A 26,641-nucleotide genomic window follows, 5' to 3' on the forward strand; every position below is an offset into this window, starting at 1 on the left:
GGTTTCTGGGAAGAGATTGGAGGGTTGGGTGAAGTTTTTGAGGTGAGAGAGGGATGTGTAACGCTTGAGAGGAAGGATGCGGATGAGCTGAATGAGAGAATTAGCAGAGAGGAAGTCGAGGTATGTTTGAAGAAGCAGAATTGCAAGGCAACAGGGCTGGATGAGATCCCGTATGAATTGTATAAGAATGGAGGTGAGGTGGTGATAGACAGGATGACTGAGCTGTTCAACTGTGTATGGGAGAATGAGAGAGTGCCTCGGGAATGGAACGAATGCAGAGTGACTCTGATACACAAGGGAGGACATAGGAGTAAGAAAGAGCTGAAGAATTATAGGCCGATAGCCCTGGCGAATACGGTGGGAAAGATTTTCTGTGCTGTGCTGAATGAAAGGCTGTGTAAGTGGATTGAAAGAGAGTGCTGGGTGAGGAGCAGAATGTTTTCGCACAGACAGGAGGGCAGAGGACAATATGTGTGTGGTAAATGAGATGATAGAGAGGAAAAGGAGGAATGGAAGTCCGTTGTATCTTGGGTTTCATGATATCGAGAAAGCGTATGATAGAGTAAACAGGGAGGTGATGTGCAAGGTATTGGAGAAAGTAGGTTTAAGTGATAAGATAGTGCGAATCATTAGGAGTATGTATGTGGACACGAGAGCCAGGTATAGGTTAGGAGCATTAGAGACAGAGTGGGTGAGGAGTGAAAGAGGTGTTAGGCAGGGCTGCATCCTGTCTCCAACTCTCTTCAGTCTGTACACTGAGGAGTTGGCAGCCAGGATGAGGAGAAAGAATGCAGGAGTAAAAGTGGGAGAAGACAGGGTAAGTGTGCTTCTGTATGCAGATGACTTGGTAGTCATGAGTGAGTCAGCGGAGGAACTGCAGGAACTATTAGATGTGGTGAATGAGTATGGGAGAGACTTTGGAGTGAAATTTAGTAGTGAGAAAGTCAGATAATGGTTGTGAATGGGGCAGAAGATGAGAAAAATAGGACCTGGAGGCTAGGAGACACAGAGCTAGGGCAAACAGATGCATACAAGTACCTGGGTGTATGAATGAATCCGAGCGGATGTGAAAGGACAAAGAATGAGAAGATTAGCCTAGTCAATCAATGGGTGGGCCGTCTGGGAAGTGCGGCAAGAATGAGAGCATTTAAGTATGATGTGCTGAGAGAGGTGTGGAAGAGTGTAGGAGTGCCGAGTGTGATGTATGGGATGGAGGTGATTACATGGAATGAGTCGGAAATGGATAAACTGGAAGTAGGGCAAAATAGGATCGGTAGGTTAGCTTTGAATGCACCAAGGTATGCAGCGGTGGAAGCTTTGAGGGGTGATATGGGGTGGAGTACCTTTAGGGAAAGATTTAGGAAGGCTACCCTTAGATACAAAGTCAGATTGGAACGAATGGATGACGCGAGACTGGCACGGAAGGTTTACTTGTGGAGTGTGCATGAGAGCAAATGGATTAAGAACTGCATGAGAATGGTTGGTGACAGTGGTATGCGAGTCTGGTGGGTGAGCAGAGAGGAAGGGAGGCGTTTCTTTGAATGGAAGGTGACTGACAGGAACAGTGAGGGTCTAGAATGGGATGTGAGAAAGTGGAAGAGAGAGATAGACGGTGCAGTGAAAGGTGACGGTCTGAGGAGGTGGAAGCATGCGATGGAGTGAAAGAGTACTTTGGAGTGGTACAGGGAAAAGGAGTGGCAGTGTGTCAGCTGGTATGATGGAAGCTTGATGTTCTCTTCCAAGCTCGAGCGCAGTGTATGAATGTGAATGTGAATGTGCAAGAAATTACAGGTACGTGGTCTGAGTCCCGCAGCAAAGTGTGTCAGATGTGTGACAGGGGTGTGGATGAAACTGTGGCGCATGTGATACTGTGTGTGGGAGGTACCGGAGAGAAAGGACGGAGATGATGAGGGTGGCACTGAGTGAGATGGGCTGAGAGGTGAATGGGAGGATTGCAAGAACAGAGAGGGAATGGATGCTGGTGTGTGGGAGGTACCGGAGAGAAAGGACGGAGATGATGAGGGTGGCACTGATGGGCTGGGAGGTGAATGGGAGGATTGCAGGAACAGAGAGGGAATGGATGCTGGTGTGTGGGAGGTACTGGAGAGAAAGGACGGAGATGATGAGGGTGGCACTGATGGGCTGGGAGGTGAATGGGAGGATTGCAAGAACAGAGAGGGAATGGATGCTGCTGCTGCTGGGACTGAGTGCTGAAGCAAATGATAGAACTATAGAAGCCATGAAGAGTTTTCTGGAAAAGATGTGGTGTGCAAGAAATAGGGAATTGGAAGATTTGTAATGGATACTGCTTGTGTTGTTTTATTTTTACAGGGTGTGCCGATACGAAGGCCTGACTCTCCAACGGGTCACCTGTACAGCAAGAGCAAGAGCAAGAACAGCTGCTTGCTGCTGACTCCTGCTGGTGCTGACTCCTGCTGGTGCTGGTGCCGCCGTCACAGTCAGCACTCCACACAGCAGCTTCCGTCCAGTGGTGACCCCAAGACTCCGTGCCCGGGCCGAGGTGAGTGTGTGTGTGTGTGTGTGTGTGTGTGTGTGTGTGTGTGTGTGTGTGTGTGTGTGTCAAAGTCCACCCAGAAGGCACCAGTAAGCTGCTCCCTCTACAGACATGGGGGAGAGCGGTGATAGTTCGCTGGGCCGTGGGATACTCCGGTATCATTCTAGTGTTTGCCCATACTCATCCCTCGCAACCAAAATTGGCAAGGGGGCCATTGAGACTGTGGGGGATGTGGTGGTAAACATGAAATGCGTTGCAAATGCATAGTTTTTGAGTTATGGGGGGTTGAAAAATACCCTAGATGTAGGGAAATTCTTTACAATTAGTTAGATGTAGGGAAATATCATACATTCCGTTTTTTTTACTACATACGGAAACCATGCAATTTCACTCACTCTCCATACCAAAGAGGAGTTCAAGGGGGGCGAAGCTCCCAATTACAGTATTAAGGTCATAATGAAGCACTTAAACGGTAAGTAATTTACGTCATAGGAATCTTGCAACCATCATATACGACTATGCATTCACTTACTGGTAGCACGTACAAATGCGTGAAGCAAGTTTGGTAGCACGTACAAATGCGTGAAGCAGGTTCGAATGCAGGTTACTTGTGTTCAATGTCCCTCAGTTAGCTGTTAGGTCGTAAAGTTCGGTTGGGGTACTATAAGAGGGGGGGTTCAGGGGGGCAAAGCCCCCCCACCCAAATACCCCAACTTCCCATGGGTCCCCCCAAAATCGTTGGGGAAAGGGGATTAATTCGGCTTCTCCTTTACTTTTAAGTACTTCCACCTTCATATTATGGTTGAGGGACATGTATTTTTTTTTTAACTATGATATATGGAGGCATATTATCGTATTCTGGAGGAGCGGAGTCATTATCCACAATCACCTTGTATACTGGGAATATGAAGCCGTGAAGCAGATTCAAAATGCAGTCAGTAAGGATTCACATGTTTGAACAGCTTGGGCAGGAGGTTCGAGAGCCTTCACTTGCCGTAAAACCCGCAGTACTGTTTAAGGCGCGGCGTTGGACGGATCACAGCTAGTTGGTGGTTTTGCTTGTGTCAGTGATAAACAATGAAGATACACTGTGTTTGGTGCCACGGACGCTACTTGGAGGGCAGAAACCTTGCGATGAGGTGACAACCTACTAGAGCAGTGATTCCCAAAGTGTGTGCCGCGGCACACTAGTGTGCCGCCATTATCTCCTTGGTGTGCCGCGAAAATAATATAATTTTGCTAGGTTTCGAGAATTCCTCACATAAATCGGCGAGAATAATACTTGTAATGCGAATGTCAGACTGGTCAAGTACGTGTCCAGTACGCATCTGTAAGCACCCTGCTCCCAGCCGCTCCCCACTCCCCAGTGTGTGTCAGTGTGGCCTTGACCGTGACTGTAGAAAGTTGCTCTTTTGGTTGTCATATTCATATTTTTTTCAAAACCTGAGAAAAATGGATAAACTCATCATAAAGAAGCGTAAATGTGATGAGGAGGCTAGTGGAAGTAACGTGATGGTTGATGATGAGCGTAATTCTGCTGTCCCAAGTGTAGACCTAACGAAGACAATGGCAGTTGCTAGCAAAAGTAAGCCACGTCGCTCATATCAGGACAACTACCTAGCACTGGGGTTCACATGGTGTGACGATGAACTTGGTCCTAAGCCAAAATGTGTTGTGTGTGGTACTGAACTATCGAATGAAGCCATGGATCCTAGTAAAATAAAGAGACATTTAACTACAAAACACAGTTACCTTTCTGATAAACCTCTGGATTATTTCAAGAGACTCTTAAATGACAACAAACAACAAAAGTGCAGTTTTGAGAAAAAGGTTAAAGTGGCAGAAAAGGCTCAAAAAGCAAGCTATTTAGTAGCAGAATTAATTGCCAAAACTATGAAGCCCCATACAATTGCTGAATCTCTCATTCTTCCATCATGCTGTGCTATAGTAAAAACAATGTTTGGGGCTGAAGCTTAAAAAGAAGTCAGGAAAATTCCTCTCTCTGATAATACTATTAGTAGGCAAATCGAGGAGATGTCATCTGATATTGAAAAAAGTGTATGTGAACTTGTAAAAGAAAAAGGAATGTATGCCTTACAAGTAGATGAGTCAACTGACGTTGGAGGAAAAGCACAGTTACTAGTGTTCATGCGGTATATTACTGGCAATAAAATAGCAGAACAGTTTTTATGCTGCAAAGAACTAGTGCAAACCACAGGACAAGATATATTTTCTACAGTGAGTGACTATTTGCGGACGGTTGATTTGACATGGAAATCATGTGTAGGGATTTGCACGGATGGTGCTCCTTCAATGGTAGGATCAGTGAAAGGTTTTGTATCATTAGTGAAAAAAGAAAATCCAGAATTGATTTCAACCCACTGTTTTTTGCACCGTGAAGCTCTTGTTACTAAAACACTGGGATGTAAACTCAAATCTGTTCTTGATGACATTGTAAAAATGGTAAACTTTATCTAGAGGAGACCAGTTAAGTCACGCTTGTTTTCCCTGCTTTGTGAAGAAATGGGGGCTCTTCATGTAGCCCTTATCTTGCACACAGAAGTTAGATGGTTATCAAGAGGCAGGGTGCTTTCTCGAGTACAGGAGCTGAAGGAAGAAATGCTCACCTTCTTTACTCTTGAAGGAAAACTTGAATATTGTGAATTACTGGCTGACGAAACTTGATGTGTTAAATTATGTTACTTAGCAGATATTTTTGAATATCTGAACAATGTCAGTACTACCATGCAAGGGAGACTGGAAAATCTGTTATCTTCTTCAGATAAAATGAAGGCTCTGACAGAAAAAATTAGGCTCTGGAATGTTAAAGTGAAAGATGGCAACTTGGATATGTTTCCCAAAACTGCTGCTACAAAAAATAAAGACATTGTTCCACTGATATGTGAGCATCTTGAAAGCCTAGAAAAGAATATTGAAAAGTATTTTCCAAATATATCTGTTGAAAATTATGACTGGCTGAGAAATCCATTCATTTATGATCCATCAAACTCACAACAACTTAGTCTCAGTGAGGAAGAAGAGCTAACAGACATCCGTAATGACCGCACTCTGAAACTTAAGTACAAGGAAGTGTCACTTGAAACTTTCTGGATTGATATTGAAAAAGAATTCCCACACTTAGCGAAAAAAGCTCAAAAAATTCTTCGCCAGTTTTCAACCTCGTATTTGTGTGAACTAGGGTTCTCAACCCTCACTAACATAAAAAGTAAGAAAAGGTCAAGACTGCTAAGCGTTGAAGAAGAAATGAGGGTGTGCCTGTCTAGTGTTCCTCCTAATATACCGCGGATATGCAAATCGAGCCAACCTCACGTTTCTCACTAATAAGGTAAGTGTGCATTATCAATAATGAAATTTACATGTAGTATTTTAAAAGGTACTGCTAAGTTTAAGAATATATATATATATATATATATATATATATATATATATATATATATATATATATATATATATATATATATATATATATATATATATATATATCAAAGGGCAGGTGTGCCGCCAAAATATTAGTTGTTTCTTAGTGTACCATCATACTAAATAGTTTGAAAACCACTGTACTAGAGAGAGAGGGCATGAGTGTGGTGTAGGCAGTTTATGTGGGCGCAGATGGCCTCTGGCGCCACACCAGATGGTGAGGTGAGCATCGTTTGGTGGGTTCACTACGCTTCTCTCCCAAGACAAGCTTGGGGATCCAGTGAGTACGTGGTTTCTGTATGGGAAACACTAAATTCGTCACAAATGCTCATTTTGGTGGTGGTGGGAGGAAAAATCCCTAGATTTAGGGAATTTCCCTAGATCTAGGGAGCTTTTCTCCCCCCCCACACACTAAAAAAATACGCAATTGCGACGGATTTCGTGTCCCCCACCCGAAACCCCGTGTTCCCACCAGGTCCCCAGGCTTGTATTGGGGGGAGGGGGGAGTATGGGCAAACACTAGAATTTTACCGATACTCCGGCCACTGCATTATCTGTAGTTCCCAGAACCACGAGATTTCCCGCCAATATGCACTAGCATGTTTACGTCCAGCATATGAAACCCAGTTTTGGTGTTGGGCGTGCTCTGAATCCAGGTAAGCTTTTTGTGATTTTTTTTTTTTTTTTTTTTTTTTACAACAAAGGAGGCAGCTCAAGGGCACACAAAAAAAGAAAACAATAAAAAAAGCTGCTACTCGCTGCTCCCAAAAAAGAATCAAAAGAGGTGGCCGAAAGAAAGGTCAATTTCAGGAGGAGAGGTGTCCTGATACCCTCCTTTTGAGAGTTCAAGTTGTAGGCAGGAGGAAATACAGATGAAGGAAGATTGTTCCAAAGTTTACCAGCGTGAGGGATGAAAGAGTGAAGATGCTGGTTAACTCTTGCATAAGGGGTTTGGACAGTTTAGGGATGAGCATGAGTAGAAAGTCGTGTGCAGCGGGGCCGCGGGAGGGGGGGAGGCATGCAGTTAGCAAGCTCAGAAGAGCAGTCAGCGTGGAAATATCGATAGAAGATAGAAAGAGAGGCAACATTGCGGCGGAATTTAAGAGGTAGAAGACTATCAGTAGGAGGAGGAGAGCTGATGAGACGAAGAGCCTTAGACTCCACTCTGTCCAGAAGAGCTGTGTGAGTGGAGCCTCCCCACACGTGAGATGTGTACTCCATACAAGGGCGGACAAGGCCCCTGTATCTGGATAGCAACTGCACGGGGAAGAACAACTGGCGGAGACAATACACAGCGTCCAACCTCGAGGAAGCTGATTTAGCGAGAGAGGAGATACGAAGTTTCCAGTTGAGATTTTGAGTTAAGGATAGACCGAGGATGTTTAGTGTTGAAGACTACTTATATATATATACAGTAAAACCCCGATTATCCGAAAGCGGATTATCCGAAAAACCGGATTATCCGAAATTGATCTGGATAATGCAATTAAATTTTTTTTTCTATACTAAAACGTTATAAAACATCAAAAATAAATAAAAGTAACTACATATGTACTATATTAACACATTTAAAATTGATAAGAACAGTTAAAATGAATATGCTTTCTAATACGTATTGCCGAAATAGCTTGTAACGAATAGATCAATGTATTAGACAAAAAACATTAAACAAACTCTCAACAACACCACGTCCGCACCTTCGCCCCAGCAAGGACGTAGGTGCGGCGAACAAACAAACTACTGCACGACTACTCTCACACCGTACTCTCAAGACAACGACACAAACACGACTCCCCTCTCCACTCCATGCCACATTCCCCTTCCAGCATACGAGTTGCGCGATAATATGAGTCATCATACTGTGTCTCCACCTGCACGATGCATCAAGGTCACACTTGCAAGCTTGCACAACCATTCACAATCGCACTCTGCAACATTCACAATTCAGATCTGCAACGCTCACAAGTATCAACATACACTGGTCCAGACAAGGAGACACACAGACAAACATACAATAAAACATTTACATCACATGTTTTAAGCGTACTACTTTGTTTAGCGTAGCGTGTGTTTGTTTGGTTTCATTGTTTACATCGTCAGTCGGCGGCATCCATCCTAGCTAATGGTCCGTCCATACTAGCTACATGTGTTCTAATGAGAAAATAAGAACCAAGGTGCAAGATCAAAGTGATATTCATCCAAACGAGAAAGCAAGACACAATGCCGACGATCAAACTGGCGGCGATCAAAATGGCGGCCATAAATCCGGATTATCCGAAAAATCGGCTTATCCGAAAGAGGCTTCCCCCCTTCCCTTTAGGATAATCGTGGTTTTACTTTATATATATATATATATATATATATATATATATATATATATATATATATATATATATATATATATATATATATATATATGTGATTTTTTGGTAATTGTGGAGAATCACTCCGCGCCTCCAAAATACGATATTACGCCTCCATATTAAGGTTAAGGAATTAAATACATGTCCCTTAACCATAATATGAAGGCGAAAGTACTTACCCCGTTGAGCCCCGCCAAGGTTGTATAATGGTGTAACACCCAGACCCGGCAAATTTTTTTAATATTTTTTTTCCTCGGAAATCTATTGGAAACCTGAAGTTATAACACCTGAAGTACGTAAAATCACTCACCATAGCCATTTAGTGCTCAATAGAAGGGTTTATGCTCCGCGCGTCATCCAGCTCATGGCGGAGAGGGAGGTACGGTGTTGACCGGCATCCATTAGCAACACACATCAGGCAGTGGTTTACGCGTATGAGTGTTGTGTTAGGATGTTCCTGATTAAAGCATCATGTGTTTTAGCAACATAAAATTCAACATTATGTGAAACTTTGGGACAAGGCTCTGCCGCGTGTTGGTTGTCAAGGTGCAGGTGGCGGGGCAGCCTTGTTGCGCCTGTATCACCCACCTGTGGTATTTTTACTTTGTATCTAACTCCCAATACATGATTAAAAAGGTATAGATGAGTGAGAAAGTAGTAGGCTAGTATATATTTACACACTTGTTATAACAGTGTACAAAATTAGCATCTTTTCTCGCTGTTAGTCAGCTTCAAAAGTGTAGAAGGGTATGGTAGTCCATGAAACACCAGTCATAACACAGGCCAACATTGCACTCTTGACAGTAAAACCTTGTGTCTTTCCTTCATTGCTCCCTGCGCGTCGTGTTGGCACACACATGACTCCTTCGATAAGGGTTCTTTTTGGTGGGGTTAGGAGGGATGAAGCAGGAGAAGTGTCGCTCTACCAAGCGAGGAGGTGCACCAACAGCAGTCATCTGAGGCACTGTCAATATACTCATCTGACTTTAACACCATATCTACTGCCTCAGCCAGAGAGAGAATTATCTTCCCCTGGCGGGGGCAGCGCGGGCAGTCACCCATGTCTGCACACACCCAGCACAAAGGCTGAAATGACGACGTGCAAATATTTCCTACTGTGAGTGACAAGTGAGGACTGTTACTTAAGTTGTCAAGTAGTGTAAACTTGCCCCGTATCTTGACTCATAACGTGTGAATATTACAAGCATAAAACAATTCTGTACGGAGATAAAGGGTCGAGAACTTGCGACGGCTGAGAGCCGTCAACGGGGCTGAGCGTTACATATATACGCGACGGCTCAGAGCCGTCAGTGGGGCTGGACGGGTTAAAAGTAAAGAAAAAGCCGAATTCATCCCCTTCCCCCAATGATCTTGGGGGACCCGTGGGAAGTCGGGTTTTTTGGGTGGGGGAGGATATTTAAACTACTACAACCAAACTTTACGACCTCCTAATGGGGGGCTCTGCCCCCCTCGATCCCCCTACTAACCAAACCAAGTGGGTGCTGTGCCCCCCTTGGATCCCCCCCCTTATTTTCACTGGACGGAATATATGTTCGCAGCGTGGAGAAGGAAATGATGGAACCAGTCGCCAACATCCGGGGACGTCCTCTTAAACATTGACTCGGCTAGATAGCTGGCAAAATGGTGAGTTTGCCTCCCGAACCTTGGAATGCTGCTCCTGACTTCCCTCCACTCCCGCTCTATGTTTTGGGTGTGGGCACCACTCTGTGGATCCACAAAGTTCAAAGAGTGGTTGACTGTGGAGTGGGTGTAGCCTTCGGCACTTAGGTTATTGTAGCTGCTCCAGCAGTCTGTGACAATGTGAGTGCCCGAGAGAATGTTGTCTTTGATAAGTCGCACGAGAGTGTCCCTGTCACGGGTCACGACAGGCACTAGAAATATGTTGATAGAGTCTCTTTCCACACCACCACTACCCACGTGCCTTCTATGACACACGTCCACGATATTGTATTTCCTCTTGCCAAACTTGGCTTCATCCACCTCCACAGTCTTGCCCTGCCCACCAAGTTTGACCGAGTTGGTGACGCAATAGTCCACAGCCACTTCCCGGCAAAAGGAAAACCAGTCAGTCACTGTCTTGGCGTCCATACGCACTTCCTGCGCACATTGTTTAACACTTTTTTGTCGCTGGTTCCACAAATATGTCACATATATTATCTGGCTAACACTCAAGTTTGACCCGCCGAACCACGAATTCTTCCGTGCCGACAGGAAGAAGCGACAGCACTGGACCACACGTTTCTTGTTCCTTTGAACACGACGCTGCCGATCGCACCTGAACACAAAATTGTCCTTAATTTCTAGTTCACTGTCACATTTTGGGCATGTGTAGGTGCGTGGTATCAAATTGTGCCCACACAAGAACTCTAAAGTTTTCTTCTTGTTCTCAAACAGCCTCACCAAGTCCACAAAGTTCAAGTCACATCCACCACAGGTGTCTGCCATTTCTTCAGTAAAACAGTTGAGGCCCAGGTGAGCCGAGCAGGTGCAAGCCAATAAACACCTGACCTGTGTTGAGGATAAGATTGGGCTGGTTTTTAGCAAGCCTGCGGCTGGCGGCATGATGCACTACGTTTTGAGGTGTGACCCAACTGTGAGAGAGCTGATTCACAAGAGTCACGACAAGGTAAAATTAGAATGGGGAATATACACAGTGAGAGACAGATACCATGCAATTATATGCTATCATTTATCAGAGGGCCATCTTGGGGGAACTTGGGGTTTTGAAAGAATCATGTCTGCGGAAATCAAAACACAACCTCCGGAAAAAGACATTCAAATATTCCAAGTCAAAAAACAGCACAAGGAATCCGGTGCCTTTCTAAACCAAAACGGCACCAGACACGATCGAACGCTCCCCTCAACTCTCTTTAATTAACCTGTCACAAGAAGCCGCTGGAACGAAAGAATGACAGTGTCGTGTTTTCCTGCCTGAGGAGTCAATTGTTTCTGCGTCTTTGCGGCTGCGTTGAACATTGTGCGGCCTGAGGTTCATGGCCTAATGGGAGATAGATAAATAGAGATAGATAGAGGGAGACAGGCAGAGAGAGAGCTACTTGAGGACGCCCATTGAAAGAGAACACGAGACAATATAACTTTTATATAGGGGGGAGCATGAAATTGAGTAATATGCATTTCAATTGAGGTCGAGAAATCAACAGAATCACATTAGAACACCAATGAAAGGCATACATCACAGTTTTGGCACATCGCTGCAACATTTCCAAGTTCAGTGAAAGGTTTTTGCTCTGAAGGATGATGTGTGTCACCTTAAGACAGGCAAGAGGAAGAGATCTTGTGTCCGAGGACGTGACGTGACTCTTGCAGACTGACTTGTGTCCAGTATGCTTCCAGTGTTGCCTCCAGGAGCTGTGTTGATTTCTTTTGGCGGTCTCTCCTGCCCTATCCGTTTACCGTTGATGAGGTTTCTGGGTTATGTTGCTATTTTAGTGCAATACGCTTAGGCCATACTCATACCCATCAACTCGCCTTATAATTATGAAGACTGGTCACCCCGCTAAGTGCCCACCGACCCATCCCATACCCTAGGGCCCCAGGAAGGATATAACCAGCGGGTCATTTAGCTCGTTTGTAGAGGGTTTTCAGGTTTAGTGGTTTGAACTCAGTCGGCGATGTGAGGCCGGCCTTGTAGGTTGTAGTAATGTAGCAGTAGTTAATAAGCTGTCTGCTGCCGGGTTTAGATATAGTAGCCTGGTGTATGTGATGCCACTAAGGCAAGCCGCAGAAAGGGTGTACGTTACACCGGCCAAGTTTACAACTGACTGCTTGCCTTGAAGGCTGGCCACAGACTGCTTTCAGCACAAGGGCTAACAGCTGACTGCTCGCGTCTTAACACCGTGAAGGTTTATAGCTAACTGAGTGTATACTCAACAAAAGCTAACCGCTGACTGCTTGCGGGCGAGCTTTGGAAGTTAACTCATTAATTCCTTTCGGAGCTTTGTTGAACCATTGGTTTGAGCCCTCTTGCAGTTATCAGTAATACTTAATTTTTGCTATCAGACTACCAATACTTCCCTAAACAACCCTTAATTCCTAACAGTTAGCTTCAATAATGTTCCTTGATATGCACTTATTCACAACGCTCTAGTGAATGAGTGAGTGAGTCTTACTTGCTTTCATGGATAACCTACTGATGTAACTGGGTGTGTTAGCAACCACTGCTGTGAAGGAATGGAACAGTAACTGGGTGTGTTGACAACCACTGCTGTGAAGGAATGGAACAGTAACTGAGTGTGTTAGCAACCACTGCTGTGAAGGAAAGGAACAGTAACTGGGTGTGTTTGCAACCACTGCTGTGAAGGAAAGGAACAGTAACTGGGTGTGTTAGCAACCACTGCTGTGAAGGAAAGGAACAGTAACTGGGTGTGTTAGCAACCACTGCTGTGAAGGAAAGGAACAGTAACTGGGTGTGTTAGCAACCACTGCTGTGAAGGAAAGGAACAGTAACTGGGTGTATTAGCAATCACTTCTGTGAAGGAAAGGAACAGTAACTGGGTGTGTTAGCAACCATTGCTGTGAAGGAAAAGAACAGTAACTGGGTGTGTTAGCAACCACCGCTGTGAAGGAAAGGAACAGTAACCGGGTGTGTTAGCAACCATTGCTGTGAAGGAAAGGAACAGTAACTGGGTGTGTTAGCAATCACTGCTGTGAAGGAAAGGAACAGTAATTGGGTGTGTTGGCAACCATTGCTGTGAAGGAAAGCAATAGTAACTGGGTGTGTTAGCAACAACTGCTGTGAAGGAAAGGAACAGTAACTGGGTGTGTTGGTAACCACTGCTGTGAAGGAAAGGAACAGTAACTGGGTGTGTTAGCAACCACTGCTGTGAAGGAAAGGAACAGTAACTGGGTGTGTTAGCAACCACTGCTGTGAAGGAATGGAACAGTAACTGGGTGTGTTAGCAACCACTGCTGTGAAGGAAAGGAACAGTAACTGGGTGTGTTAGCAACCACTGCTGTGAAGGAATGGAACAGTAACTGGGTGTGTTAGCAACCACTGCTGTGAAGGAAAGGAACAGTAACTGGATGTGTTGGCAACCACTGCTGTGAAGGAAAGGAACAGTAACTGGGTGTGTTAGCAACCACTGCTGTGAAGGAAAGGAACAGTAACTGGGTGTGTTAGCAACCACTGCTGTGAAGAAATGGAACAGTAACTGGGTGTGTTAGCAACCACTGCTGTGAAGGAAAGGAACAGTAACTGGATGTGTTGGCAACCACTGCTGTGAAGGAAAGGAACAGTAACTGGGTGTGTTAGCAACCACTGCTGTGAAGGAAAGGAACAGTAACTGGGTGTGTTAGCAACCACTGCTGTGAAGGAAAGGAACAGTAACTGGGTGTGTTAGCAACGACTGCTGTGAAGGAAAGGAACAGTAACTGGGTGTGTTAGCAACCATTGCTGTGAAGGAAAGGAACAGTAACTGGGTGTGTTAGCAACCATTGCTGTGAAGGAAAGCAACAGTAACTGGGTGTATTAGCAATCACTTTGAAGGAAAGGAACAGTAACTGGGTGAGTTAGCAACCATTGCTGTGAAGGAAAGGAACAGTAACTGGGTGTGTTAGCAACCACTGCTGTGAAGGAAAGGAACAGTAACTGGGTGTGTTAGCAACCACTGCTGTGAAGGAAAGGAACAGTAACTGGGTGTGTTGGTAACCACTGCTGTGAAGGAAAGGAATAGTAACTGGGTGTGTTAGCAACCACTGCTGTGAAGGAAAGGAATAGTAACTGGGTGTGTTAGCAACCACTGCTGTGAAGGAAAGGAACAGTAACTGGGTGTGTTAGCAACCACTGCTGTGAAGGAAAGGAACAGTAACTGGGTGTGTTGGCAACCACTGCTGTGAAGGAAAGGAACAGTAACTGGGTGTGTTAGCAACCATTCCTGTGAAGGAAAGCAACAGTAACTGGGTGTATTGGCAACCATTGCTGTGAAGGAAAGCAACAGTAACTGGGTGTGTTAGCAACAACTGCTGTGAAGGAAAGGAACAGTAACTGGGTGTGTTGGTAACCACTGCTGTGAAGGAAAGGAACAGTAACTGGGTGTGTTAGCAACCACTGCTGTGAAGGAATGGAACAGTAACTGGGTGTGTTAGCAACCACTGCTGTGAAGGAAAGGAACAGTAACTGGGTGTGTTAGCAACCACTGCTGTGAAGGAAAGGAACAGTAACTGGGTGTGTTAGCAACCACTGCTGTGAAGGATTGGAAACTTGCAAATGTCACACCAATTTTCAAAAAGGGGGACAAGTCTCATCCAGGAAACTATCGACCAATTAGCCTGACATCTATTGTTTGTAAGTTAATGGAGACTATCATTCGCGACAATATGGTGAAATTCTTCGAGGAAAATAATATGATTAATAATTCGCAACATGGCTTCCGTAGTAAACGTTCGTGTTTGACTAACTTACTTTATTTTTTTCACTATATTTTTGAGGTGTTCGATGAAAGCAGATCAGTAGATATCATATATCTGGATTTTCAAAAGGCATTTGATAAGGTCCCCCACCAACGATTACTCAGCAAACTACTGGCGCACGGTATCTCGGGAAACGTTCGCAATTGGCTTGTGGACTGGCTCTCTGAGCGGAAACAGAGAGTAGTTCTAAACGGTGTTACATCTAATTGGCTCGATGTCAAAAGCGACGTACCTCAAGGATCAGTGCTTGGCGCCATGCTCTTCTTAATTTATGTTAATGATATCGATGATGGGCTCACTTGCAAAGTATCAAAATTTGCTGATGACACAAAAATTGCTCGTAAAGTAACTGCGACGACACTTTCGAAGAAGCTTTACAATCAGATATAGATCGACTTGCACGTTGGGCCAATCAATGGCAAATGAAATTTAACGTTGACAAATGTAAAGTGTTGCACATCGGAAAAAATAACAATCGCGTTCGGTACGTAATGAATGGCCAACAACTTTCTGCAGTAAGTAAAGAAAAGGATCTTGGAATCACTATATCAAGCGATTTAAATCCCGGTCAGCATTGTTCAGAGGTAGTTAAAACTGAAAACAAATTGGTTGGCTTCATCGGACGAGTCTTTAATAATAAATCGGAAAAAGTAATATTAAAACTGTATAATTCGTTGGTTCGACCCCGTCTAGAGTACTGTGTACAGTTTTGGTCTCCCTACTACAGAAAAGACATTGAAAAGTTGGAACGGGTCCAACGAAGAGTAACAAAGATGATTCCTAGGTTGAGAAATTTGTCATATGAACAAAGGCTTAAAGAAGTAAATTTATTCAGCCTATCAAAACGAAGAATGCGAGGCGATCTAATAGAAGTGTTTAAAATGTTCAAAGGATTCAGTGATATTAATGCGGAAGATTACTTTACAATTGATCGATCAAATAGAACAAGAAGAAATCACAATTTGAAGACAAGTGGTAAAAGATTCTCGTCGCACGAAGCTAAACACTTCTTCTTCAATCGAGTTGTTAATGTTTGGAACTCTCTACCTTGTGATGTCGTTAATAGTACAACAGTTACGGCCTTCAAGAATAGATTAGACAAGTGTTTTGAATCCAACCAGCAACTAAGATATTACTCATTGTCGTAATAACGTTAAGTTCTTCCGAATACTGGTGTCCTTGTCCGCTTTTATCGCCCGGTTAGTGGTAGCAGTAATGGTAGTTCTTTTCTCTTTCCTACATAAATTCCATGCAGTTTTTCCATGCTGCATGGTTCTTTTTCCTTTCCTGCCAGCTTTGGCTGGAGGGATGGGGGGGTGGGGAGGAGCCTTCGCCTTTGCTGTCCTTCATCTTCCACCTTTGATTAGATAGTTAGTGTAGCTTGTCACAAACAACCTCGTAAGGACCAGCAGGTCTGCTGTTGTTTGTTCTTCCTTTGTGTTCCTTTGTGTTGTAACTGAGTGTGTTGGCAACCACTGCTGTGAAGGAAAGGAACAGTAACTGGGTGTGTTGGCAACCACTGCTGTGAAGGAAAGGAACAGTAACTGGGTGTGTTGGCAACCACTGCTGTTAAGGAAAGGAACAGTAACTGGGTGTGTTGGCAACCACTGCTGTGAAGGAAAGGAACAGTGACTGGGTGTGTTGGCAACCACTGCTGTTAAGGAAAGGAACAGTAACTGGGTGTGTTAGCAACTACTGCTGTGAAGGAATGGAACAGTAACTGGGTGTGTTAGCAACCACTGCTGTGAAGGAAAGGAACAGTAACTGGATGTGTTGGCAACCACTGCTGTGAAGGAAAGGAACAGTAACTGGGTGTGTTAGCAACCATTGCTGTGAAGGAAAGGAACAGTAACTGGGTGTGTTAGTAACCACTGCTGTGAAGGAAAGGAACAGTAACTGGGTGTGTTGGCAACCATTGCTGTGAAGGAATGGAACAGTAACTGGGTGTGTTAGCAACAACTGCTGTGAAGGAAAGGAACAGTAACTGGGTGTGTTGGTAACCACTGCTGTGAAGGAAAGGAACAGTAACTGGGTGTGTTAGCAACCACTGCTGTGAAGGAAAGGAACACTAACTGGGTGTGTTAGCAACCACTGCTGTGAAGGAAAGGAACAGTAACTGAGTGTGTTGGCAACCACTGCTGTGAAGGAAAGGAACAGTAACTGGGTGTGTTGGCAACCACTGTTGTGAAGGAAAGGAACAGTAACTGGGTGTGTTGGCAACCACTGCTGTTTAGGAAAGGAACAGTAACTGGGTGTGTTGGCAACCACTGCTGTGAAGGAAAGGAACAGTGACTGGGTGTGTTGGCAACCACTGCTGTTAAGGAAAGGAACAGTAACTGGGTGTGTTAGCAACCACTGCTGTGAAGGAATGGAACAGTAACTGGGTGTGTTAGCAACCACTGCTGTGAAGGAAAGGAACAGTAACTGGATGTGTTGGCAACCACTGCTGTGAAGGAAAGGAACAGTAACTGGGTGTGTTAGCAACCATTGCTGTGAAGGAAAGGAATAGTAACTGGGTGTGTTAGCAACCATTGCTGTGAAGGAAAGGAACAGTAACTGGGTGTATTAGCAATCACTTTGAAGGAAAGGAACAGTAACTGGGTGTGTTAGCAACCATTGCTGTGAAGGAAAGGAACAGTAACTGGGTGTGTTAGCAACCACCGCTGTGAAGGAAAGGAACAGTAACTGGGTGTGTTAGCAACCACTGCTGTGAAGGAAAGGAACAGTAACTGGGTGTGTTGGCAACCATTGCTGTGAAGGAAAGGAACAGTAACTGGGTGTGTTAGCAACAACTGCTGTGAAGGAAAGGAACAGTAACTGGGTGTGTTGGTAACCACTGCTGTGAAGGAAAGGAACAGTGACTGGGTGTGTTAGCAACCACTGCTGTGAAGGAAAGGAACACTAACTGGGTGTGTTAGCAACCACTGCTGTGAAGGAAAGGAACAGTAACTGAGTGTGTTGGCAACCACTGCTGTGAAGGAAAGGAACAGTAACTGGGTGTGTTGGCAACCACTGCTGTGAAGGAAAGGAACAGTAACTGGGTGTGTTGGCAACCACTGCTGTTAAGGAAAGGAACAGTAACTGGGTGTGTTGGCAACCACTGCTGTGAAGGAAAGGAACAGTGACTGGGTGTGTTGGCAACCACTGCTGTTAAGGAAAGGAACAGTAACTGGGTGTGTTAGCAACCACTGCTGTGAAGGAATGGAACAGTAACTGGGTGTGTTAGCAACCACTGCTGTGAAGGAAAGGAACAGTAACTGGATGTGTTGGCAACCACTGCTGTGAAGGAAAGGAAAAGTAACTGGGTGTGTTAGCAACCATTGCTCTGAAGGAAAGGAACAGTAACTGGGTGTGTTAGCAACGACTGCTGTGAAGGAAAGGAACAGTAACTGGGTGTGTTAGCAATCACTGCTGTGAAGGAAAGGAACAGTAACTGGGTGTGTTGGCAACCACTGCTGTGAAGGAAAGGAACAGTAACTGGGTGTGTTAGCAACCACTGCTGTGAAGGAAAGGAACAGTAACTGGGTGTGTTAGCAACCATTGCTGTAAAGGAAAGGAACAGTAACTGGGTGTGTTGGCAACCATTGCTGTGAAGGAAAGGAACAGTAACTGGGTGTGTTAGCAACCACTGCTGTGAAGGAAAGGAACAGTAACTGGGTGTGTTAGCAACCACTGCTGTGAAGGAAAGGAACAGTAACTGGGTGTGTTAGCAACCAGTGCTGTGAAGGAAAGGAACAGTAACTGGGTGTGTTAGCAACCACTGCTGTGAAGGAAAGGAACAGTAACTGGGTGTGTTAGCAACCACTGCTGTGAAGGAAAGGAACAGTAACTGGGTGTGTTGGCAACCACTGCTGTGAAGGAAAGGAACAGTAACTGGGTGTGTTAGCAACCACTGCTGTGAAGGAAAGGAACAGTAACTGGGTGTGTTCAGAGGGTCAGTATGAGGTGTTTGGCTCGTGTTCATTTCATGTATCCATGTATCCTAACACGGTGGTACGGCCTCGCCCACCCACCCACTTGTCCTGCCCAGACAGCCGTCCACCCCTTGGTTGATCCCGCCCACCTGAGGGTGGCTGGCACGCCCACTGTGAAGAGCACTGCTCTGTGCACCTTGCAATTGTGTTCTCTCCTTGGCATCCTGTTTCATGGTGTCTGTGTTGTTGGTAAGAGAACCGGGCAGGACACGAAGTAACGGGTTTAAACTGGATAAATTCAGATTCAACAGGGACATAGGCAAAAATTGGTTTACTAACAGGGTGGTGGATGAGTGGAATAGGCTTAGCAGTCATGTGGTGAGTGCCAATACAATTGTTACATTCAAAAATAGACTAGATTAATTCATGGACAGCGATATTAGGTGGGGTTAGATACACGGGAGCTTAGGGTCAAAGGAGCTGCCTCGTACAGGCCTACCGGCCTCTTGTAGACTCCTGCGTTCTTATGTTCTTATGTTCTCTGGTGTGGTTCTGCCCCTTCATGGTTTGCAGTTTCCCTTTCCCTGAAGGTCTTTACAAGGTGCCCTTCAGCTGCCTGCTGCATGGTGCCTCCAAGATGTCGAGGGCAGCTAATTCATTACTCTGGGTCTATTTTGCCTCAGTTTATTTGGTGCAGTTTTCACAGTATTGTGGCTGACAGCAGTAACTGTGATATATATGCTTTGTCTTACATTTTAGGAATTTGCCGCTGCTTTTTATTTTGAATCATGTTTCTATGAGGGTGTGATCTTTGTCCCCACAGCCCCGCTGGTACTGTGCAGAAGTGAGGGTCTGAGGCGGTGCTGTGCTCAGCGCTCTCTGCGTCCTGGCTTCCGCTGGCCTCTGTTCCAGTGAAGGCTGCAAGGACGGGCAGCAGCTGGGGTGCCTGGGGCCAGCAGGAGCAGACTGTCTCTGCTGTGAGGGTCAGGGGTGATCAGGAGAGCCACCACCACCACCACCACCTTGCTGCTGGCACCTCCAGCCATAAAGGAAAGGGAAAGTTTGAGTGCAGGAAGCCTTAAGACAGAACAGCTCCACCAGACACAGCCTTGCACACACTGCTGAAGGAAACCATGAGTGCCAAGAGTGTGGGAAAAGACTCCCTGGGAAGGTTGACCTCACCAAGCACACCCACACAGTCTGGAGGAAGACCTCATGAATGCCAGGAGTGTGGCAAAAAGTTTAGGGATAAGAGTGCCCTCAACACACACACCCTTACACACACTGGTGAAAGACCTCATGAATGCCATGAGTGTGGCAAAAAGTTCAGTAGGAAGAGTGACCTCAACAAACACACCCTTACACACACTGGTGAAAGACCTCATGAATGCCAAGAGTGTGGCAAAAAGTTCACTTGGAAGGGTCACCTCAACACACACACCCTTATACACACTGGTGAAAGACCTCATGAATGCCAAGTGTGTGGCAAAAAGTTCAGAGTTAAGACTGACCTCAACACACACACCCTTACACACACAGGTGAAAGACCTCATGAATGCCAAGAGTGTGGCAGAAAGTTCAGTAGGAAGAGTGGCCTCAACAGACACACCCTTACACATGCTGTTGAAAGAACTCATGAATGCCAAGAGTGTGGCAAAAATTTCAGTAGGAAGTGTGACCTCAACAGACACACCCTTACACACACTGTTGAAAGAACTCATGAATGCCAAGAGTGTGGCAAAAATTTCAGTAGGAAGAGTCACCTCAACACACACACCCTTACACACGCTGGTGAAAGACCTCATGAATGCCAAGAGTGTGGCAAAAAGTTCTGTAGGAAGAGTGACCTCAACAGACATACCCTTACACATGCTGGTGAAAGACCTCATGAATGCCAAGAGTGTGGCAAAAAGTTCAGTAGGAAGAGTCACCTCAACACACACACCCTTACACACGCTGGTGAAAGACCTCATGAATGCCAAGAATGTGGCAAAAATTTCAGTAGGAAGAGTGACCTCAACAGACACACCCTTAAACACACTGGTGAAAGACCTCATGAATGTCAAGAGTGTGGCAAAAAGTTCAGTGATAAGGGTGACCTCAACAAACACACCCTTACACACACTGGTGAAAGACCTCATGAATGCCAAGAGTGTGGCAGGAGGTTCATTTTTATGTCTGTGTTGAACAAGCACATCTTCAGACACTCTGGCCTGAGAGAGTTCAAGTGTGATGTTTGTAAGAAACATTTCAAGACCAAGGGGGATATTGCCCAGCACATGAAGATCCACTTCCCCTGAGGTGCTGTGTTGTGCTGCTCGATGTTTGTGTGTGTGTGTGTGTGTGTGTGTGTGTGTGTGTGTGTGTGTGTCCAGCATCTATTATTATTATTATTATTATTATTATTATTATTATTATTATTATTATTATTATTATTATTATTAAGGATGTACTGATACCAAAATTTTGACAGATACCGATACCGATACCTGTACACTGATTTCTTTTTATACAACAATTCCAGCAGCTAAAGGGCAATATCAAATGTTAAGAAAAAGAAAAAGACCCACTACTCGTTGTTCCACCATAGAAGGGAAGCGTTAACACACACACCCATGAGTTTCGACAAGGGGTGAGGGAGGAGGCGCCTCGTGAGGTCTAGTTGACTCAGCTAGGTTAGCTTTACCTTAATAGGTGCACCTAACATCACCATTGCCGATCCAGGATTCAGTACGTTTCCTAACTAGTAGAAGGTAATCTTATAATTGTATTTCGTAAAAAATCCTTATGACCAAAAACTAACTAAAATTTGAGGATTTTATTTCTTGAACAGAACATTGAATAAACAACAGAACAATAATATGAAAATACGTATAGCCACCGTTGCCAGGTCATCGTAATCAGAGCACAGTATTTACCGGTTTCTGACGCCTAACTATTGCCAAGAAACATCAGGATCTAACTCTTTTGACGATAACTATAAATTAGTTTCGTTATTGGAGCCCAGAAGACAGTTTTGGGCTAGGACGTCGGGAAATATAATCGGCTGAGTACGACAATCTGGCAACGTTGAGGCTGTAGCTCCGAGGCCCAAGCCAGCCTATACGCCATCTTGGGGGTGTCAGATACCATAAATAGCATATTTTTACTGCGCAAAGCAGGTGATGTCACTTATTGTGACTTCGTGAGCTTTCATATTTATCTATTTGTGTATATTTCATGGTGGCAAAACTTTCATTACTAGTTTCATTTTTACTAGTGACACGAATATGTGACTGTTTTTCACAATAGAATTTCACCACAGAAATATTACCAGTGTGTGTATGAATGAATACAAAGATAAGCACATACTTTGATTTAACTCTAGGGTGTCTCGTGGATCATTAACCCTTTCAGTGCTATGAGCGTCTGTGGACGCTTCCCAGGTTGTCTGCTATGAGCGGCCGGGGATGTTTTTATATTTGGGCAGCTAGTTGGCACCTTGTTGGTCACGATGGAGCGCGGTCACGCTCGACCGCCAATTATCAGATTAGCACCCACTACCTACCTACCCATCCACGACCTGGGGGAGGGACCTAAGGGGACACGGGGGGGGGGGGGCTAAGGGGACACACACACACCACGACCACCACAGAGAGAGAGAGAGAGAGAGAGAGAGAGAGAGAGAGAGAGAGAGAGAGAGAGAGAGAGAGAGACTGAGAGAGAGAGACAGAGACAGAGACTGAGAGATAGAGAGACAGAGACTGAGACAGACAGACACAGAGAGAGAGAGAGAGAGAGAGAGAGAGAGAGAGAGAGAGAGAGAGAGAGATCCTTTCCATAATGATCTCCCCTCCTCCTCTTCCTCCTCCTTCCCCATCTCTCCCCATCCTCCTCTCCTCCCTCCTCAAAATATCCTGCGTATATGAAGAAGAATGAAAGGAAAAAAGAAAAAATAAAGAAAGTGAAAAAGACAAAGCAAGAAAGAAATAAGGAAATAAAAAAGAAGAAAAATGAAAGAGAAAGAAAGGGGAGAGAACAAGAGAAATCAAGAATGAAATAAAGAAATAAAGAGAAAAAAACAAACAAAGAGAGAAGGAAGGAGAAAAAAAAAGAATGAGAAGAAGAATGGGAGAAAGAAAGAAAGAAAAATAAAGAGAGAAAGAAATACAGAAGAAAGAAAAATGAAAGAGAAATAAGTAAATAAAGGAGAAATAGAGAAGAAAAAAGGGAAAGAAAGAGAGGCAGAAAAAGTAAAGATGAAAGAGAGAAAAGGTTGAAAAATAAAAGAAGAAGAATGAAAGGGTGAAAGAAAGAAGAAGAATGAAAGAAAGAGAAAACGGAGAAAGAGAAACAAAGAAAGAAAAAAGAAAGAGGAAGAAAAGAGGAGAAAGAAAGAAACAAGAATGAAGGAGAAAGAGAGAGGAAGAATGAAAGAGAAAGAAAGGAGAAAGAGAAAGCAAGTAAGAAAGGAAAGAAGAAAGAGAGGAAGACAGGAAGAGAGTAAGAAAGGAAGGAATAAAGAAAGAGGAAGATAATTATCTCTGCTAATCCTCCCCCAATGGGAACACACCTGCGTTTTCCCCCTCCCCATCCATTACTTCCTCCCTCCCTCCAAAATCACACCGCTACTTCTGAGATGCTAACGTGTGAATTTTGTCTTCACTTCTCCCCGGCTCCCGCAGTACGAGGTTCTCTCCATGCCCGGCCATAGCACTTAAAGGGTTAATAAATAAAAACAAAATATCTGGATAGGCTACTCTTTAGCCCATTACCTGCTATGGCTGCCAAAAAAACAGTCCCTCCGCCAAGTTTGTACCCCCCCATTTGGTGATTGTTAGGTACGCCTATTGCCGTATATTTAGGCAGAAGACTGTGAAGAAATCCCCAGACCATATCAGCGTGCCCCGTTGCGCCCCGCAACGGGGCAGGCAATTGAGGCAAATGAGGCGAGTGGAAGGGCCCCGCCAATCCCGCGCCGAAGCTACTACAGTAAAACCTCACCATTTGCGCGGCCTTAATTTGCGGCCATCATCCTACCATTTGCGGAAGTGGTCTTGCCATTTGCGCACCGCGCCGCTATGGTAACGGCGTCTCACTGGCAGCAAAATGGCGTCTGCTGATCTTCTGAGGACGTTTACTAGCTGTTCTGGCAGCAAAATGGCCTCCGCTGGCGAGCTACAGCTTTCTACCACCCGCGCGCCCTCTGCTGCCAGTGAAGAACACTGCCAACGTACACAACATGTCGTTTCCCGCCATAACCCGATCGCCTCTTTATACCACCATCATGCTGCACGCAGCGTCATCGAACCCGATGATGATCATATCACAGAAAAAGGCGAGAGATTTGGCGTGAGTATGACGTGTTTCCTGCCAGCAGCCTTTTTTTTGGTTTTTTTTTTTTTTTGCTGGTAGGGTTTTTTTTTGGGCCGTGACCGCCCATATGTATTTTTCCCAATAGGTTATTAAGTCCGCCATTTGCGCATTCGCCATTTGCGCACCTTCAGACCGCCCATATGTGCGCAAATGGTGAGGTTTGCCTGTAGTACTAAACCTGTATTGTACGCGTCCGCGGTACCAAAGGCTATACGTATACTAAGTATTATATACTTGTATTCAAAGTAATATGAATCTTATCGTTTAAAGTGATGAAAATTAAATCGCGGGAAATTCCAAACTATGTAGTATCATGATGCTAGATAATTACAATTTTCTAATATTATTTCAATAATTTAGAAAATCCAACTTCTATTGAACAAAATTAATTGCAGCGAGTGACATGCTACGTAAAAAAACTCCTTCAAGTATCGGTAGTATCGGCAGAAAATCAGCCGATACCGATATTCTTAAAATGTGCCGATACCACCGATACATCGGTACATCCCTAATTATTATTATTATTGTTATTATCATTATTTGAGTGACGATGATGATGTAATGTGTTAGAAAGAGGTGTGTAAACAAACACACACACACACAAAAAAAAAGTTTTTTCATCTTTGTAATAAATTCTTCAACTTGAGAATTTGTTTGTTTTTTCTTTTTTTCCTCCATTGTCCTTCATTTTATACTTTTTGTTAAATTTTTTCCTTCCAATTCTCTTTATTTTCCTTCATTCTCATTCTTTCCTTCCTTGTTTTTCTCTTTGTGTTTTCCTTTTTCCTTCATTTTCATGTTTTTCATCATTTCATTTTTCATTTGTGTTTTCTTTCACTTCTTCATTTTCCTTAACCTTTTCCTTCCTCTTTCTTAACCTTTTCCTTTTTCCTTGACCTTTTCCTTTTTCCTTAACCCTCACACTGCCAAGCTGCCGTTCGTGCGCGCATCTCACACGCCACAAACCTTCCCGTCATCACACTTGTCATCCACATATTTATATTTTGTGAAGTTCCTGTACATGAAACTGTATTATATTTTATAGTACAATACCTATAGTTAGGCATATGAATACAATTTACTTTATACCTTATGCACATGACGAATATATTTTCTGAAAAATAATAATAGCGATGTTTAGCCTAATTTATGTAATGTATATTTCATATACATTATTTCCCTATGCAGGCTACTCCCTCCCCCAAAAAGGGTGCATATTTCATCATCACTACGGTACTTCATTGTTATGTTACGTAATCAAACGTAATAATGGAGCACTGTAATTTTGAGGAGCGGCAATGTAGAATTTGTTTCCTGTAAAAATTTCGTCTTCGGACGCAGCAGTTCCTTGCCGCGAGTGCGTTCGAATCTTTGGCAAAAGCCTATAAAATAGTATGTACACAAAACAAAATGTGTTGATGACGCAACAAATACTTATAAGGTCTAAAGATAAACGTGTACCTTACAAACAATTCAGCTGCTGAACGAAATGGAAAATAACGAAATGAATTTAATTTTTTACCAGCTAAAACGCACACAAGCCTCGACGGTTACCAAGGAAACAAGATACCGATTGTCAACGACATAATATATATATATATATATATATATATATATATATATATATATATATATATATATATATATATATATATTTTACAGCTAAGGAGACCGTTCAAGGGCGTAAAGAAAAAAAAAAAAAAAAGCCCGCTACTCACTGCTGAATAGAGGTCAAAGGAGTGTCCAAAAAGAGAGGTCAATTTCGGGAGGAGAGGTGTCCTGATACCCTCCTCTTGAAAGAGTTCAAGTCGTAGGCAGGAGGAAATGCAGATGAAGGAAGATTGTTCCAGAGTTTACCAGCGTGAGGGATGAAAGAGTGAAGATGCTGGTTGAATCTTGCATAAGGGGTTTGGACAGTATAGGGATGAGCATGAGTAGAAAGTCGTGTGCAGCGGGGCCGCGGAAGGGGGGGAGGCATGCAGTTAGCAAGTTCAGAAGCGCAGTCAGCATGAAAATACCGATAGAAGATAGAAAGAGAGGCAACATGGCGGCGGAATTTGAGAGGTAGGAAACTATCAGTATGAGGAGGAGAGCTGATGAGACGAAGAGCCTTTGACTCCATTCTGTCAAGGAGAGCTGTGTGAGTGGACCTCCCCCACACATGAGATGCATACTCCATACGAGAGCAGACAAGGCTCCTGTAAATGGACAGCAACTGTGCGGGGGAGAAGAACTGGCGGAAACGGTACAGAACGCCCAGCCTTGAGGAAGCTGATTTAGTAAGAGATGAGATATGAAGTTTCCAGTTGAGATTTTGAGTTCAGGATAGACCGAGAAAGTTTAGTGTTGAAGAAGGTGATAGCTGGGTGTTGTCAAAGAATAGTGGATAATTGTTTGGAAGATTGTGTCGAGTGGATAGGAGGAGAAACTGTGCTTTTGAGGCGTTGAAGGACACCAGGTTACTCTTGCCCCAATCGGAAATAATAGTAAGGTCTGAGGCTAAGCGTTCTGTTGCCTCCAGCCTTGAATCGTTAAGTTCCTGTGGAGTGGGTCTTCTATTAAAAGAAGTTGAGTGATGTAGAATGGAATCATCGGCGTAAGAATGG

General features: G+C 44.2%; 1 protein-coding gene across 4 annotated transcripts in view; it reads left to right on the forward strand.

Annotated features, from left to right (window-relative positions):
* The first annotated feature begins 655 nt into the window (after positions 1–655).
* Positions 656–26,641, forward strand: part of LOC126993933 (zinc finger protein 84-like) — a 41,895-nt gene continuing 15,909 nt past the window's right edge. Inside the window, exons 1-3 of one of the 4 annotated variants that reach the window (XM_050853159.1) lie at positions 656–817; positions 2,332–2,521; positions 19,504–22,924. In XM_050853159.1, coding sequence (XP_050709116.1) covers positions 19,814–20,980 — 1,167 coding nt within the window. In that variant the 5' untranslated portion in view covers positions 656–817; positions 2,332–2,521; positions 19,504–19,813 and the 3' untranslated portion in view covers positions 20,981–22,924. Of the gene's footprint in view, positions 818–844; positions 2,522–19,503; positions 22,925–26,641 lie in introns of those variants that run through there. The other 3 variants (XM_050853163.1, XM_050853162.1, XM_050853158.1) reach the window with 3 other exon arrangements.

Source organism: Eriocheir sinensis, unplaced genomic scaffold (genome assembly GCF_024679095.1).
Source record: "Eriocheir sinensis breed Jianghai 21 unplaced genomic scaffold, ASM2467909v1 Scaffold7, whole genome shotgun sequence".
NCBI lineage: Eukaryota > Metazoa > Arthropoda > Malacostraca > Decapoda > Varunidae > Eriocheir > Eriocheir sinensis.